Source organism: Phyllobates terribilis, unplaced genomic scaffold, assembly GCF_046119375.1.
Source record: "Phyllobates terribilis strain yellow unplaced genomic scaffold, ASM4611937v1 Scaffold_2__4_contigs__length_985480577, whole genome shotgun sequence".
Lineage (NCBI taxonomy): Eukaryota > Metazoa > Chordata > Amphibia > Anura > Dendrobatidae > Phyllobates > Phyllobates terribilis.
The window spans coordinates 939,006,674-939,024,303 of record NW_027362762.1 but is presented as its reverse complement, the minus strand read 5'-3'; the positions used below and the strand labels follow the sequence as shown (position 1 = coordinate 939,024,303).

The 17,630-nt window shown below is 39.2% G+C and overlaps 1 protein-coding gene across 1 annotated transcript in view; it reads right to left on the bottom strand.

Moving 5' to 3' along the window:
• Positions 1-496: 496 nt before the first annotated feature.
• Positions 497-17,630, bottom strand: part of KCNJ15 (potassium inwardly rectifying channel subfamily J member 15) — an 89,759-nt gene continuing 72,625 nt past the window's right edge. The window contains exon 2 of the mRNA XM_073668416.1: positions 497-7,708. Coding sequence (XP_073524517.1) covers positions 6,562-7,689 — 1,128 coding nt within the window. The 5' untranslated portion in view covers positions 7,690-7,708 and the 3' untranslated portion in view covers positions 497-6,561. The remainder of the gene's footprint in view (positions 7,709-17,630) is intronic.

The window sequence follows — 17,630 nt, the reverse complement described above, 5'->3', positions numbered from 1 at the left end:
TGGTGGTCTTCATCCCTTTATTGCTCTGCTCTACCAGTCAAGCAAACATCAGTGGCGGGTGTCTTGACACAGTGATATTGTCACCTACTTGACCCCTTAAAACAAATAATGTGCCATGTTTAGAAAGTATGCTTACTTATTGCCCTCTTCGAAAATAATGATGATTCCTGAGGGCTCCCTCCAAAAGTAATAATGCCACTTTTAGGCCACCCTGACCTAATCTGAACAACTGGCTCCTCATAGGCCAATGTCATCCTTCAGCCCATAGGATGGAGAATGGTGGCCTCTACCACAAGATCCAACTTATTTGAGGCACCAGAAGTCCAGGACATGTGCACTGCCCCGGCAATTCGGTGCTGCGATACCACTGCTACGCCACTGGCAGACATTAACTCCTACGCTACCAGGAAAGTATAAAAGGTGGAGTCTCCAATTCCTAATTATCATTTGAAGATGTTATAGTGTAATTAATTACAAATGATAGACTTTTCCCTAAGATATTAAATATTTCAAATTTAACATTTATTATTTGGTCAGTGCAGAACTTACACATTTTACAATAATACATTGATAACAAAAAAAACATTACATTTTAAATTTACATTCATCATTAGTCCACCACCTTTTAACAGCAATATACAGACGTAATATATAAAATATGGTGAATTTTATGTACTACTGTATTTATAAAAATATATTTACAGAGGTTTAAGAGCAAATTCTTAAACATTAGCAGCCGATCAGATTTCATACTGATCACAACAGTATTTTATGCACAGCAGAAATTATATGAAGTACTTTAGTGTATTTTATAATTTTTGAAAAATAGGAAATTAAAAGGATCTTATCCCCATGACAGCACTTATTGTCCCTGTGCTCAAACAGCTCGGTGTTATCAAAAGGGCGCTGTTCCCAGGAGCCATCAATCATATCTTTTTTTTTTTTTACATTTTTATTTTTTATTCAAATATAACTTGAGGATTCTGATTGATTGTTACAAAGTTTAGTGTCTTTATTCATCTTATCATTATTATTTATTATTGTTGTTGTTGTAAAGCAATATTGCCAGAGCACAGAGAAAAAAGTTTTTAATTTTAGTGGCCAATTTATGATCTTACCAGACCAAGTGTTATAAAAATATATTACTTTTATGACATAACACTCAGACATAAGGCGAGTCCTCCACTTTGATCACTTTTGGATATGGTCCCGGTTTGGACTCCTTCGCGAGAAAGCTAAGTACGAGCAACCACCTCACCGATAACATTGATGAGAAAGTAATGTTGTATTTTTTTTTTTTTTATTGAATTGAAATGGTCCAATGAGTGGAACAGGCAGCCACGAGAGGTGGTGAGTTCCCCTTCAATGGACGTCTTCAAACAGAGGCTGGACAGACATCTGTCTGAGATGATCTAGTGAATCCTGCTTTGAGCAGGGGGTTGGACCAGATGACCCAGGAGGTCCCTTCCAACTCTACCATTCTATGATTCTATGATTCATTTTCCGGGTCTCCAAATTACTCAATTCCTTCCAATGGGGGCTGCTTAGTAGAAGAACTAATGGTTCCTAGTTTGGGCTCTGGACGACTTCTTGGTCTTTGTGGAGGAGGTCCGATTCACAGGGTTTACGTGTTACTCTGTTAAACTCTATATACCCCCTTAAATTTTTGATAAAAATGGGCCGACCAACAATCGTTTATTGATGGCCCATCTCAAATTGCATCGGCCAATATGGGATATTTTTCAGCCAATGCTTCAGCCAGTACTTGTCAAAAAAAATCCAACATGTCCGACCTACGTTCATTAGTCAAAATTAACAACCCTTCATTTCACAGAAACAGCAGACAATCAATTGTTATGGGTGAAATATGCCATTTCCGATGACTTATCTAATGTGTATGGGCACCATAATTTACCACCCGTAAACTCCGCTTAACACAAATTATGGGATATGTTACTCCTAAACTTTTTTTTTTGGGCACAGTGCAGCTTTATCAACTGTTTTCTTCAAAAATTTAAATCAGTTTACTTCCCTTTGAGTGTTCTACAGGCAGTTTACTTTCAGTTGCCTAGCAACCACTTATCTTTCAGCTCAGTGACTACCATTTCAGTACATGTTGCTACAAGATATGCACTTTAACCCCTCCAAGACAAGTGTAACAGGCCAAATTAACCCCTGCCAAGATTAAACCCGGGAATAGTTTGGCCCAGGCCAGAGTATACCCCGGGGGGGATAAACTGTCCAAGGCAAAACTATACCTATGGGTGTAAAATGGCCTAGGCCAAACTATACCCCTCCAGGCTACAATATACCCTCGAGGGGGATAAACTGTCCTAGGCCAAACTATACCTGGGGTGTAAAATAGTCTAGGTCAAACTATACCCCTCCAGTCTACAATATACCCCTCTATTTTATGAGCCCTGGTAATTGAGATAGATTTTAGATGCCATTTTTTAATAACTTAAAACTGACTTACCCGTAGTGGGAAGGTATTTTTGTTGTATTATAAGATAAATTTTCATCATGTGATTTACAATGTGACTGGTAACGGACAACAGTCATTACATCTGAGATTACACTGTTGTCCATTAAGATAAGAGCTTTTACCTTAGAATGCAATTGTAACTTGATCTTATCACTTCACTGACTTTCTCACCCTGTCTCTGATTGGTTGCAAAGTGCAGATCTCTTTCTAACATACTCCGACACACAGCTGTTTGTAATGTGTAACTACTGAGAAGTGCGGTAGGATTCCTTACATATATTCCTTATATCTTTGTGGAAGTCTAAAATTTTTACTGATTTAAGTTTTTTTGGTTCAAGAAATAAGTCTTTGTGTTTAGAACTTTAAGATTTAAGTCAGTTATCTTCTCACATAATTTACCTGACAAACCTGAACCCCCAATAATGTTGAAAACTTAAATAATTCTTCTGTATATCACTCAACTCTGCTCATATCAAGGTGGTATAATCTGGCATGAGGGGGTACAAATACCCCGGAGTACAAATTGGTCTAGGCCATAATAGACCGGGGGTATAATCAAGCCTAGGCCGCTTTAACTCCAGGTATAGTCTGGACTCAGGGTATACTATGGCCTGTCACACCAGGACATTTTTAATTTTTGCATTTTCCTTTTTTTCCAAGAGCCATAACTTTTTTGTCCATTACTATGTCCATATGAGGGCTTGATTTTTTTTTTATGGGATGAGTTGTCAGTTTTGAATGACGCTATTCACAGTACCTTGTAATCTGTAAAAAAAAAAAAACAAGGAAAAAATCCATCTGCGGTAAAAAAAATGCAATTCTTCCATTGTTTTTTTGGGGGATTGTTTTTTACAGCATTCATTATGAAGTATTAATGACCAGGCAGTGGGAGTAAAAAAAAAAAATTTGGTTGTCTAACCATTTTTTGAGTAACTTTTGATTTTTTACATTATTTATTTTTGTTTATATATAAGCCATTCTGATTGAGTTTTACTGCAGGTTTTTTGAGGAGTGCAACAACCGAAAAAAAGTAGTTCTTGCACTTCAACTATTAACATATGGTTAAAATTGTTTTATATCTTGATAGATCGGAATTTTACAGATGCGGCAATACGCAATATGTTTATTGTTATTATTATTCGAAAAGGGGGACGATTTAAACTTTTTTAGAAAACTTTTTTTTTTTTCGTTTTACTTTATTTCTTAGTCCACTAAGGTTACTTGAGAACCCTGCGATCACTTGATTGCTTACTCTATATATTGCAATACTACAGTATTATAGCATACAGTTAAATTGTGTTTCTCAGATGAAACCCAGCTTCTTAAGACGACCTACAAGGCAGCCATGTGGGACTTCAGCAGGCCCCTAGCTGCCAATGTACCCCATTAGCTGATAGGAGTCATTGAACACTTGCAATATCAGCTATTTAATTGCTGCTGTCAGTGATTTAAACAGAAGCGATCAAAGGAAGCAAGAGGCCGCCGAGTATGATGCGGGCTCAGTTCCTGAGCCCGCCCCACATTCCCGCCCCGACTACATGAGTTAATAGTGGTTAATAGTCAATGAAAGTTCTGTACTATATACCATACTGCCTTTTTGGATATAAGTCTCTCAGGCTACAGGAAATCAATTCTGCTTAAGGAAAAGTGTAATATGTTTTATCGTAGCTTAATTAGCGTATAATAATGTGTTTTGGCTTTTTTAACATTTTTTGCTCAATATTTACTATCTATAAAACTGTGTGCACTTTATGGCAGCTGAAAATAATGGGACTCAATTGACAGCGAAATCGCATAAATTCGAACAGTTTTCAGGGAGACATGAAGTACAGCGTCGTCCCCTGGAAATCAGAGGATATGCATACAAAACCTAATCTATGTGTATAAAGTGTATAGTGTTACCATCCCGACTTATCTAGATTTTCAGAGCTGTCATCAACTTAGCAAAATTCTCATAAAAATGAGATGACCCTGCTTACTCTGTCCCAGTCTAAACAATAAAGCAGGCAAGCGAGCTAGAGAAAACAAGAACCATCAAAATGTAAAAAAAAAAAAGTATGAATTAAATAAAAAAATGTGATGTAACTAAAACAGTAAGTTATTATTTTTCCTTTCAAGAGTTAAGGGAGAAAAAAAAGGAGCAAAACAAGGGGAAAATCTGCAGAGACGAGAGAAAATGTTATGTACTCGGGGGTGGACTTGATGATATACCTGATATACATAAACATACATACCATTCATAATAAAATATTTATTGCACAAAGAATATTTCAACATTTTTCAGGTTTTATACTATCATTCCTCCCCACAAGGAAACTTTGATATATATTATTTTTTTTTGTTGTTGTTTTTTTCAGAATATTGTTATTTTCTATAAACATAAATTTTTGTGTTCCTCAGTGGTTTGGCAGATGTTTGTTCATAATATATATACAAATTGTTCTCCAGTTTTATAATACAAGTCATTGTTTAAATTATTATATTAAATCCATACCTAAAATTAACAATAACACAATAGAGAGAGGTGCTTTTTGTTTTTTGTTGTTGTTTTTTTAAGCCAAGTACTCCTTCTGGAAATACACTGCATCAAAGTATCCCCAATACTTTGCTGTTAAAAGTGCAGCATTGGGAAAGGCAAGAACCCCTCAAAAACAAAGTGGATACCTCCTTGAGTACTTATTCCACAGGCTGAGAACCTAGTACATAGCGATATGAGATATGTGGTCCATCAAACTTTTATGAAACGAGACAAAGTGCAGATTAATCCTTTTGTATTAGTCTGAAAATCAACAGTGTTTAGTATTTTAGATTTTAAATTTGATCTTTGGTTTTATGTATATGACAAAGTCAAGATCAGTAACCCTAAACCTTGAGATGTAGCACAGAGTGTTCATGGTGCCATATTGCAAAGTCGAAGGCACCTAATGTGGTGTATGGTGCCACCAAATATATATAAAATAGTATACATTATTTGTAGGTGAGAATACTTATTTCATGGAATATTCCGCAATTTCATATTTACAAGGAATCCAAAAACAAAACTCTGTAGGCACCTTAGAGAAATCGGACTTATGGGCCAATATAGATTCCTTTTGGTATTGTATTATGGGCCCATACAATATGGATTCATAAAAGAGCCATGAGCAGGAGGGCTAAGGGTCTTTAAGAGTAGAAACTGAACCTGTACTCACATCCCTTGGATCCACTAAAATCACAGCATGGAAGAACAACAAACTGTAACTGTTATAATTACTACCCAATGGTCGAAACGCGTCAGTTTTGCTGCGTTCTGCCATGCTGTTATTATAATAGGATTTATGATTAAACAGGAAGAATAATTAAAACAGAGTATCCAGCAACTTTTTTCATGGATATGGAGTACCAACAGTTATGGAGACATAGGCACACCAGGAGTCATATCTTGCCTCCATGAAGCACCATATATTGCTTGAAAAAAGAATACTTGTTTATAAAGTACGTCATGAAAAATAACACCATTCCACAGAATGGTGGAAAAACCAACACCCAGAAGAAAAAAAAATTCTGTGTGTATGAAATTAGACACATAGACCCATGTGTTTTGTATTATGGACCGATACAATGCAAATCCGTAATTCAGGTATGTTCATAAAGCCTACGCTTAACCAAATGCAACCAATCCCAGGGTTTGTATGGTGGCCCACAGAATATCTATGGTGCAGCATTACAGCGTCATAGACACTCATTGCTGCATCACGTCTCCATTCATCACCCTACGATACTTCCATAATGTAGAATGTAATGGAAAATACCACAATGTTTTTTTCTCAAGAATTCCATAAGAAACTATACATATTTTTTTTTACATCATTGGATTTCCATGGGTACTGTACAAATGGATCCATAATATGGCATGAGACCATAGTAGGTCTTCAAGTCTACAAATTGATCTCTTCCTGAATAAATCGAACTTTAAAAAAAAATTCAAGAAAATAATTAAAAACAATTCCAGAAACGAGTCACTGGTCTGGACGAACAATAATGATAAAAACAAAAGTCATCCTCCACGGTCAGTTGAAATCCAACACATAGACGTGTCAAACATCGCTTTGTATTGACATCCCGTTATAATGTTCTCTTTCCCGCTCTTCTTGCTGCCTTAATTCCTCTTCCAACCTCTGCTTCTCGAAATTTGAAAAGACTATTTTTTGTATCTCCACGCTTTTCCTTATTTTATCAAAATTACTGAAGTCAGCAACGTATTTCCCTTGTGGTGACAAAGAGACAACGGGAACAAATTCATAACCCCAGTAGATCTCATCAGGAAGGTATGATGTTCGACTCTGGCAGACCACGCTGGTAGACTCCACGGTGGCATTGAGAAGAACGACAAGCTCAAATTCTTTCATCTTTATGTTTTCGTGGGTGAGATCCTTTAACGGGCTATTTTCATCAAGGACGTGGTAGAAGGTTAATGGCAAGATTAAGAAGGGACTTTCGGAAGAAGAGTCCACATGGAAATTCATGTTGGCTTGTTTGAGTAGGATCTTCTCCCCTTCTTTGGTCTCATATGAATGAAGAAGCTTTCCATACAGTTGACATTGTATTAAAAGACTCTTCCTCATGTTGGCCACCTGTACAACCAAACACATTTTTCCATCGTGTTTTGTTATAACTGCTTTATTGCTAAATTTTATAGTCTCGGCACGCTTTTTGGGTCTGGCAATTTTGGCAAGGAAAGTACCAGTGATAAATATTTCAATCAATGTGGTTAGGACAAGCTGTGCCACAAGCAAGATTATAGCCACTGGGCATTCCTCAGTTATAAACCTAAACCCATAGCCAATTGTGGTCTGTGATTCCAGAGAAAACAAAAATGCACCAGTGAAGGAGTCTACATTCATTACACAAGGAGTGTGGTTGGAACTTGGGTCTGCACGGACATCCCCATGGACGATGGCAATCACGAAATAAAAGACTCCAAAAAAACACCATGTCAAAAAAAAGGTTGCGGCAAACAAAGTGAGTTTATACCTCCATTTCATGTCAATCACAGTTGTCCATAAGTCTTGAAGGTAAAGAAAAAAGACCCCATCCACTTTGTCAATTTTCACATTGCTGTGGCCACTTTTTGATATCACTCTTGGTCTCTCCGGCCTAACTTCAGTTTGAATATCTCCACCCACCAGTGGGTAGCTGGACGTGTCTGAGTGGGTGATGTCCATTTTCAGCTCTGGATTAGTCCTAAAAGAAGAAAAAAAAATACAATGTAATTTCGAAAATATGAATTTATCTAACAATAGCAAGGCCATGGCAGCCTAATGTCACAAAGTCCCAGATGGTGCCACATTTCAATGTTTTCTTATGGGAAAAAGTTGAAAATTATCTTAAAAAAAATAGCCATTTTTGTAAAATTAGTTGTGATGGCAGTAAAATGAAAAATAAATTGTTCATGTCACCATAAATTATAGATTCTGAAGTGAACCTTTCCTTCCTCATTTCGCCATTTTCCCCTAACCCCACTCACCCCACTGTTTTCCAATCACCGGTCGAGTAAAAAGGTTTACAGGTCCCTGGTCTAGGGGCCACATTTTTAGGATCCTCCTGCAGTATCCCAGCACCTCTTTTGATTGGTAGACACCACAAAGTCAGTGGATGGATACATAGTGGGGCCTATTAATCAGAAGAGGTGCCGAGGATGTTACTCACAGTAGGTTTACAATGCCCTGGTCCGGTGGACATGGACTACAACTCAAGTCACCACACAACTATGTTAACACATTAAATACATATTAAAATACTTGGCCATTTGGGATTCCATATTTTTTCCATCTTCACTTTTTTTCTTTTTCCTAAACCGTGAAGTGCGACTTCATATTGCCTCATTTGACACTTTTTCTGTGTCCACCACCTGTCTCCAGTCACAGTACCAAGAACGAATGAGGGGTATCGGGCCAGGAGGTGAGTATAGTTTTTTTTATTTCTTACACCATTCGGAAGTCAATTAAGTTTGTGTTACTGTGGGGGGCTCAACCCCGTCAAATGCTTTTAAATACAAAAGTCACACAAATAAGTTAAAACTATTCCAACAAATTCTCCTTCAATTTAACTTTTTTTTTTTTTTAAATTCTATTCGTCTCTTATTTTAATTAAAATTGAGAAATATTTAACCCCTTCATGACCGGGCCATTTTCAGTTTTTTTGCGCTTTCGTTTTTTGCTCCCCTTCTTCCCAGAGTCATAACTTTTTTATTTTTCCGTCAATATGGCAATGTGAGGGCTTATTTTTTGCGGGACGAGTTGTACTTTTTAACGATACCATTGGTTTTACCATATCCTGTACTGGAAAACGGGAAAAAAATTCCAAGTGCAGCGAAACTGCAAAAAAAAGTGCGATTCCACAGTTGTTTTTTGGCTTTTTTTGACCATGTTCACTAAATGCTAAAACTTACCTGCAATAATTCTCCAGGTCATTATGAGTTCGTAGATACCAAACATGTATAGGTTCATTTTTATTTAAGTGGTGAAAAAAAATCCAAAGTTTGTTAAAAAAAATAAAAGGCGCAATTTTCCGAGACTCGTAGCATCTCCATTTTTTGGGATCTTGGGCCACGTGAGGGCTTAATTTTTGCGTGCTAAGCTGACATTTTTGTTGATACCATTTCGGTGTAGATACGATGTTTTGATCGCCCGTTATTGCATTTTACTGCAATGTAGTGGCGACCAAAAAAACGTACTTCTGGCGTTTTTTAGTTTTTTTTCGTTATGCCTTTTACCGATTGGATTAATTATTTTTTATATTGATAGATCGGGTGATTCTGAATGCGACGATACCAAATATGTGTACATTTGATTTTTTTTTATTATTTTATTTTCAATGGGGAGAAAGGGGGGTGATTTAAACTTTTATATTTTTTAATATATTTATATTTTTAAAAACTTTTTTTTTTTTAAACTTTTTGCACGCTTTCAATAGTCTCCATGGGAGACAAGAAGCAGCAATCATCAGATCGCCTGTGTGTAGCAGGCCACAGGGGTCTCTTGCAAACCACGGGTTATCATGCCAACCAATCGGCGACCCACGATCATGTGATGGGGTCGCCGATGGGTGGTTTCTGACGCGCTTCCGGTAAGCGCAAGTTAAATGCCGCTGTCAGAGATTGACAGCGGCATTTAACATGTTAACAGACTCGGTTGGAACCGCGATTAGGGGCACATGACAGCTGTACAGATCAGCTGTCATGTACCTGGAAAAGTGAGGGACCCGACATGTGTCGTAATAGTAAGGCACATGTCGGAAAGGGGTTAAAGAAAAGAGTTCCTCATACATTACATTTCTAAATCAAGAGAAGTATATTGGCCTGCGCAATACTTTAACTATTCAGGTCACTAAGACCTCGAATGCAGACACCTTATTCTGTAGTGTGAATTCAGAAATTCCAAAATATGTCTATTTAACCTCTTAATATCCTGCGCTGTTTTAACAAGCCGCTGTACCAATATGGCGCAGTGATGAAGCGCGATCAGACAGAAGCGGAGCACGCACCATTACTTCCGGTACATAAGTATTGCAGATTATCTAAACCAATAGTAGATTAGATATTCATGGCCAATTACTCATACAAGGTTTGAAAAATTCTAAAAAATTAAATCAAAATCTAAAATAAAATTCTTGAAAAAATTCCTTTGTCTGAAAAAATGATAAAGTATATATAATTGTACTGTTATACTGGCACTGACCCGTGTGATAAAATAAATATATTATTGATCTTATCTAGTGTGATAAAGTTTAAATTTATGTGTTCAACAGAATAAAGGGTGATCAAAAAAATGATATGATAAATATTACAAATCGTCCTGTAGAAATAAAACAAGCTCACAAACTACTCCAATACCGGAAAAAAATGTTCTAGATATTGGAAGACTGAGGAAGAGAAACAAATTATTTCAAAAAGAAAAAAAAATGTGATCAATTTGGTATTAATCGTATCAATCAGAATTGGTTTTGTTTCCTACTCCCCCAAAAACAAATAAAAAAATTGTGTAAATCCCGTCACTTTTGTATCCGGTTCCACTGAATTGTCCCAGCAAAATCTGAATTGTTGTATATATCTATATATTTTTATAGTATGTATTACATAAGTACTTTACATACTCTTAGCCTTTATTGATTAGCATGTTTTTTCTCATATTCTAAGACCGTCTTTCACTTTATTATTCCACACTTTTGATGTAACACTTAGATGACTGTTTGATTATTATGTATTGGCACTTCTCTTCTTGCACAAGGGATTATGTCCAATCCTTGCCTTTTTTTCTTTGCGCTTCCTTATAATTTAAAGATGGCAATAACCCAATAAACACTTAAGAATATAAACAAGAATTGATCTTATGATAAAAGCAAAAAGGGAATTTCCGGTCCTAATAAAAACTCTAGAGTAGCTAAGCATGGGATGAAAACAAATTGAGCAATACTCACCTGCTGTCACTCCTGTGGACCCAGTACAGGCCAATTTGGTGGTCCGTGCCAGACTCAAAGCCATGATGTTACCGTTCACAAGACTGCTAAGGTCCTGTGATCTAGTGATTAGGAAGGACAGCTCGTCAGCAGATGTTTTTTTCAAGTCACAGTAGTCCTGGGATAGGAGAGCGGTAATTATATGGCTTCCAGTTTGGCGCAGATCACCAGAGCACCCTGTTCTGGATCCACAGGGGTGACAGCAGATGAGTATACATCGATTTTTTATTTTCACTCTATACTGGGCGCAGAATTTTTAGGCAAATGAGTATTTTGATCACATGATACTTTTTATACATGTTGTCCTACTCCAAGCTGCATAGGCTTGAGAGCCAACTACCAATTAAGTAAATCTGGTGATGTGCATCTCTATAATGAGGAGGGGTGTTGACTAATGACATCAACACCCTATATAAGGTGTGCTTAATTTATTAGGCAAATTCCTTTCCTTTGGCAAAATGGGTCAGAAGAGAGATTTGACGGGCTCTGAAAAGTCCAAAATTGTGAGATGTCTTGCAGAGGGATGCAGCAGTCTTGAAATTTCCAAACTTTTGAAGCGTGATCACCGAACAATCAAGCATTTCATGGCAAATAGCCAACTGGGTCGCAAGAAGCGTGTTGGTCAAAAAAGGTGCAAAATAACTGCCCATGAATTGAGGAAAATCAAGTGTGAAGCTGCCAAGATGCCATTCGCCACCAGTTTTGCCATATTTCAGAGCTGCAACATTACTGGGGTATCAAAAAGCACAAGGTGTGCGATACTCAGGACATAGCCAAGGTAAGGAAGGCTGAAAAACGACCACCTTTGAACAAGAAACATAAGATAAAACGTCAAGAATGGGCCAAGAAATATCTTAAGACTGATTTTTCAAAGGTTTTATGGACTGATGAAATGAGAGTGACTCTTGATGGGCCAGATGGATGGGCCAGAGGCTGGATCAGTAAAGGGCAGAGAGCTCCACTCCGACTCAGACGCCAGCAAGGTGGAGGTGGGGTACTGGTATGGGCTGGTATCATCAAAGATGAACTTGTAGGACCTTTTCGTGTTGAGGATGGAGTGAAGTTCAACTCCCAGACCTACTGCCCGTTTCTGGAAGACAACTTCTTCAAGCAGTGGTACAGGAAGAAGTCGGTATCGTTCAAGAAAAACATGATTTTCATGCAGGACAATGCCCCATCACATGCATCCAACTACTCCACAGCGTGGCTGGCCATTAAAGGTCTAAAAGAAGAAAAAATAATGACATGGCCCCCTTGTTCACCTGATCTGAACCCCATAGAGAACCTGTGGTCCATCATAAAACGTGAGATCTACAGGGAGGGAAAACAGTACACCTCGGAGCAGTGTCTGAGAAGCTGTGGTGGCTGCTGCACGCACTGTTGATCGAAAACAGATCAAGCAACTGACAGAATCTATGGATGGAAGGCTGTTGAGTGTCATCATAAAGAAAGGTGACTATATTGATCACTAATTTTTTGGGTTTTTGTTTTTGCATGTCAGAAATGTTTATTTCCAAATTTTGTGCACTGATATTGGTTTACCTGGTGAAAATAAACAAGTGAGATGGGATTATATTTGTTTTTTATTAAGTTGCCTAATAATTCTGCACAGTAATAGTTACCTGCACAAACAGATATCCTCCTAAGATAGCCAAATCTAAAAAAAAACCCACTCCAACTTTCAAAAATATTAAGCTTGGATATTTATGAGTCTTTTGGGTTGATTGAGAACATAGTTGTTGATCAATAATAAAAATAATCCTCTAAAATACAACTTGCCTAATAATTCTGCACACAGTGTATGCATGGCGCCTGTGCAGTTATTAGTTTGGCCATACCATCCCTTTAAGTCTGCTACTTACACCAAAACAATGGCAAAGGTCTATATAGAAGGCTATGGAGAACTCATAAATATACGCATACTCTTCCTTCTTCAGTCCTCTCTACTCATCATCCGCATTCTCCATTTGGCATTCTTGTATATGTTACACCTGTTGTCTTGAATCTTTAGAAATTTGAGGTTAATGTCACCATACAAATTAGACAATAGTTGTCCAAAGCAGATAACTAGACTATCTGAAATCCCCATACATAGATGTCAGCTGAACGATAGCTCATCTGATCGTTCGGCTGGCAGCTATATCGACTGAGTCACGCAAGGTGTGGGAAAGACTAAGTGCCACAAAAGGGAAGAGGGAAAAGGAGCCCAAACTCTAAAGAAAGGGGGGGGGACCTCCTAGGCTGATCTAGTGTCACCCTGTCTACACTAACGTCCCTATATTGGTTCTTCACCAATCGCTGCACGCGTACCTCGCTCTGTCTTTCCCTGCCGTTAGGCTCAGGCTAGGGAAGGGAGGGGATGAGCACTAGTGGATCCCCACTGAACACTAAAGACAACAAAGGGGGGGACAAACAAGGGAAAAACGCTTAGCTTTAGTCGACTCCAGACAAATGCGAACACGTCCTCTAGCACCAGAGAGGAAGAAGTACTGCTCTTGCTCAAGCCATCACAAGGGGTAATGAATATCGCCAGCACCTCCCTCTGGCACACAGCAGTTATTTATACACCCAGGTCAGGGTGTTAATTAGCCATAGGAAGGTAGCCGCTGGGTCCTAGAGATACAGATCTAAGAAGTTGTCTGTAATGCCAAATGAAGAGATCTCCTACAATCAACTGCAGGGTGACTGTCTGTCACTTCTGACACACCTGTGACAGATTGACTCTTTTGTACTAGGTCTAGGGCTCCTGCATTCTCTAAGAGAGAGACCTTTCTGCTGACTTATTTCTATAGAACAAAAGGATCGACAGAAATTGGACATGCCAGATCCTTAACTTCCCCAACAAACAGCTGCCATTGGAGCCCGTACACACTGGACTGTTGGCTGAACACGGCGATATTGGCAAGTTCAGTCAACTTTATTCTAATGTATATGGGTGGGCTTAATCCTCCTGATTCTCCCCCAACAGGTGTCACGGGAGATAAGGTTTGGGCAGTTTTAATTCAAGTGTCCAATTCCTTTTCAGGAATATAAGGTGATGCAACATAAGTCTGGAAGCAGGGTACACCGCTCTCCCCATAGAGAATATGTGTCACCCCAGGCCTGGATGCCACAAACTTGTAAGGCTGTGTCTGAGAGCAGGAGGGAGGTTCTCTGGTCATGGACCATTTGCATGCAGCACCTCCTGTCCCAGGCCAGTAGGGGGAGCAGGCTGCCCCTATAAAAACTGGTACTGAGAGCAGGGTTAGAGAGACCAGGACCCGCTTCTGAAGTATCCAGAAGGGTTCCCAGAAGAGAGGGACAGGTCAGTCGCAGCTGAGGAGTCCAGGAGGCAAAGGAGGAGCAGAAAGCCAGGGACAGAGGCGACGAGAGCCTGTCCTGGCAGAGAGAGAGATTACACAACTGGACATTGGGGTCCGAGGCTGTCAGGGTTGCAGGTCCTGCAGCAGAAAACCAACCCACAAGGGATTTCAGGTCCCTTGGCCAAGAAGCCTGGAGGCTCCGCCACACAGAAGGACCGGTACAGCACGGAGAAGCTACAGGTACCTAAGGCCTGAGTCGCAAGCCATACAGGCGTAGTACACGGCAAGCTCAGGGACGTGGGCTATCGTACCACTAAAGGAGGAGATAGTCAGCAAGGGCAGAGAGAGAGAACGGTAGGCCTACCCACTCACCCTGACCAGCGGAGCTCGCCCGAATGCCCTCAGACACCCAGGTCCATTCCTACCCTGTACTCCTGGTGGGTCTATGATAAGATCAGTAAAAGACCCTGGACTGCATTCTTGGACTCTGTGTTGTTACTGCTGCGCCTGCACCATCACCCCCAGCATCCTATTACCTGCCCTGAGGCTACCCTCCTCCCGTGGGGAGTTGTACTATTCCCTGCTGCATCCCCAACACCAGCCTCAGCGGTCTGCCTTGCAGCGGCGGTCCTCCCTGACCGCAATCCACGGGTGGCGTAGCCGGACATTACCTAAAACACATCATTGACTACCACTGGTCTGACCACCCTGAGCCACGGGACCGGGTCACCACTACTACTCCCAGCATTGCCCTGAAGTCCGGTCTCGAGTGCCCCACGGCCCAGGGGGCGAGTCAAATACATAACCTCTCGGTCAAGCGCATTGTTCATGTGTATGGGGCGATTGGAGAGATAATTGTTGGCCAACAGCCATCTAAGTTGTATGGGCACCTCATGGCTATTGTCAAGAAAGGAAGACCCACATGGACTGATAACTAAGGATACTGAAGAAGGTCCAAGTTTTCTAGAAGCATCTTTTATAAATGTTTAATGTTGATCCAGAAGAAACAACAGCTAAAGGTTTGTCTAGTGATGGGTATATATTTTCCGACCAGTGGTGGTTTAATGGCCTGATTACACAGACAGCCGACATCACAAAAGGTCATTTCGCCCAATGGATGAGCGTTTTGCTCGTTCATCGGGTGATCGGCAGCCTGTTTGGACTACAAGATTATCGTGAATCAGCATTCCTAAGAACCTTGCTGTGTAAAGGCGCCTTAGAAATTTGTGCACCGATTTATGACCAAAAAGAAGCCTCCTCCCCCCACAACTGTATATCATAGTCTGGCACTTGTCCTGTCTTTTCACCTTATTTACAATCTCTTTCAGATAAGGCCGTAAAATGTCACAGTGAGTATCAGTGTCTTACCCCCGAGCCTGTAGAACCTTATCTCATGAGACATCTGTAACTTCACTTCTCTTACAATCCAGTTCATCTCTGGTTTTTCTTCAGGGTCAGGAGACATGCAGGTATTTATGATCCTGTCAGCTGAGCTTTATATTGAAGATATTATTACCTGACGCTGGTAAAGGGTCATTAAACATGGACACATAAAAAGCTATATTGCCTTGACGGGAGCGGAGGTGAGATTTGCTTAGTCAATGAGAATAAACAAATTCTATAGCTTCAAAAATGTTAGCAAAAGGACTGGAAAAAGCTGCCTGTACATATGAAAACCACCCATCACCAAGATATTTCCATTCATTTCAATCAGCTCGAAACGACTGTTCAAACCATGCTCAGGCGCTTGGTGCACCCTTAGTGTGGCCAAGCAGTTCAGTGAACGCCTCCCACCTACTTTTTTTTTTTATCTGTCTTGACCTTCTATGCCAGAAAACAAGTAGGTGGGAAGGTGCAGTGATCTGTTTGTCCAGGCCAAGGGTACACTGAGCACCTGTGCTTGGTTTGGACAGTGATTTTCTGGTGACAGACTGCCTTAACGTGTACCTCATATTGCTTAGCCCTGAAAAAAAAAAAGGATTTAGAGCTGGTTCCTTAGACCCACAAGGTAAAATAATTGTACCCCCTTCCTTTATCTCCAAATGGAGTTTAGCGGATCGTTCCTCATACAAGTAAATATAAAACATATCTAAACATATCAAATATTGTCCAATAAGCACCAAACAGTATGGTGGGAGAATAACAGCGCCGTTAGTTGGCCAAATAATATTACAGTGCGAGTTAACTTCCTAAATTTTCGTTTTATTCCTCCTTTTTTTTCCCAAGAGCCATAACTTTTTTTTTTATCTTTGTGTCTACTTAGTTTTAGGGCTTAATTTGTCCAGAATGGGTTGTAAATTTGAACGACAGAATTAATTTTACTAAATAATGTACCAAAAAATTTTGAAAAAAATTCCAAGTGCAGTGAAGTGGTGAAATAAATGCAATGATGTCATTGTTTTTTTAAATTTGCTCTTACATCGTTGTTTGTGCGGTAACAAAAAAAAAAAGCTACGTGATTCTTCAGGTCAGCACGATTACAGCGATACCAAACTTGTACAGTTGTTTTATATTTCAGTGATTAAAAAAAAAACTCCGGAACTTTTTTTTTTTTTTTTTACTTTTCTGTCAATGGAGCTTTGTGAAGGTTTATTTTTGCGTGGTGAGCTCTACTTTTTATTGGTATTATTTTGGAGGACTGATAAATCCTATATCGGGAAGGGGTTAATAATAATGCTATACAGTGCTGCCCTTATGGTACACTTCAAAACTGTACCTGTGCCAAACAACGCCTTAGTAAAGTACAGCCATACAGTGCTCAAATAATACCAATATACAGTGACCAGATAACAGCTGAGTACATGGATACTTAAGCTACAACAATGCCCTGCACATGGGGTAAGTGACATAGCAAATCAGGAGAACAATACTACATTTCTGATTGGTGGTATTTGCTAATATTATTATTATTATTATTATTACATATTGGTAAAGTATCTTGGAGATGGAAATACCCCTTTAAGTCCCATACTCCAATTTAAAGCTAAGAATGCATGAACCCTACCCATATTTTATCTCGATATGACCCCGAATTTGCCGATTTGGACGAATTTGAAACTAATCCTCATAGATCCAATTCCCTTGTGTGGACCTCTTCAAAATGGAGCATGTGGTTCATGAATCTTGAGCAAAATTAAAAATGCTCTTTATTTTTATCTCAAACTTTTTTTTTTTTTTTGGACCTTTTTAAAGCAAAAAGTCACATATTCCTTTAAAATGTCACAGACAATATCATTGTGCAAAATTTTCTGACAAACAAAATAAATTCACACTAGAGGGGATTGAGTACATTAGCACAACACTTTGATAACTTTTTAAAAAGTCACGATTTATGAATTGGCTGCCAA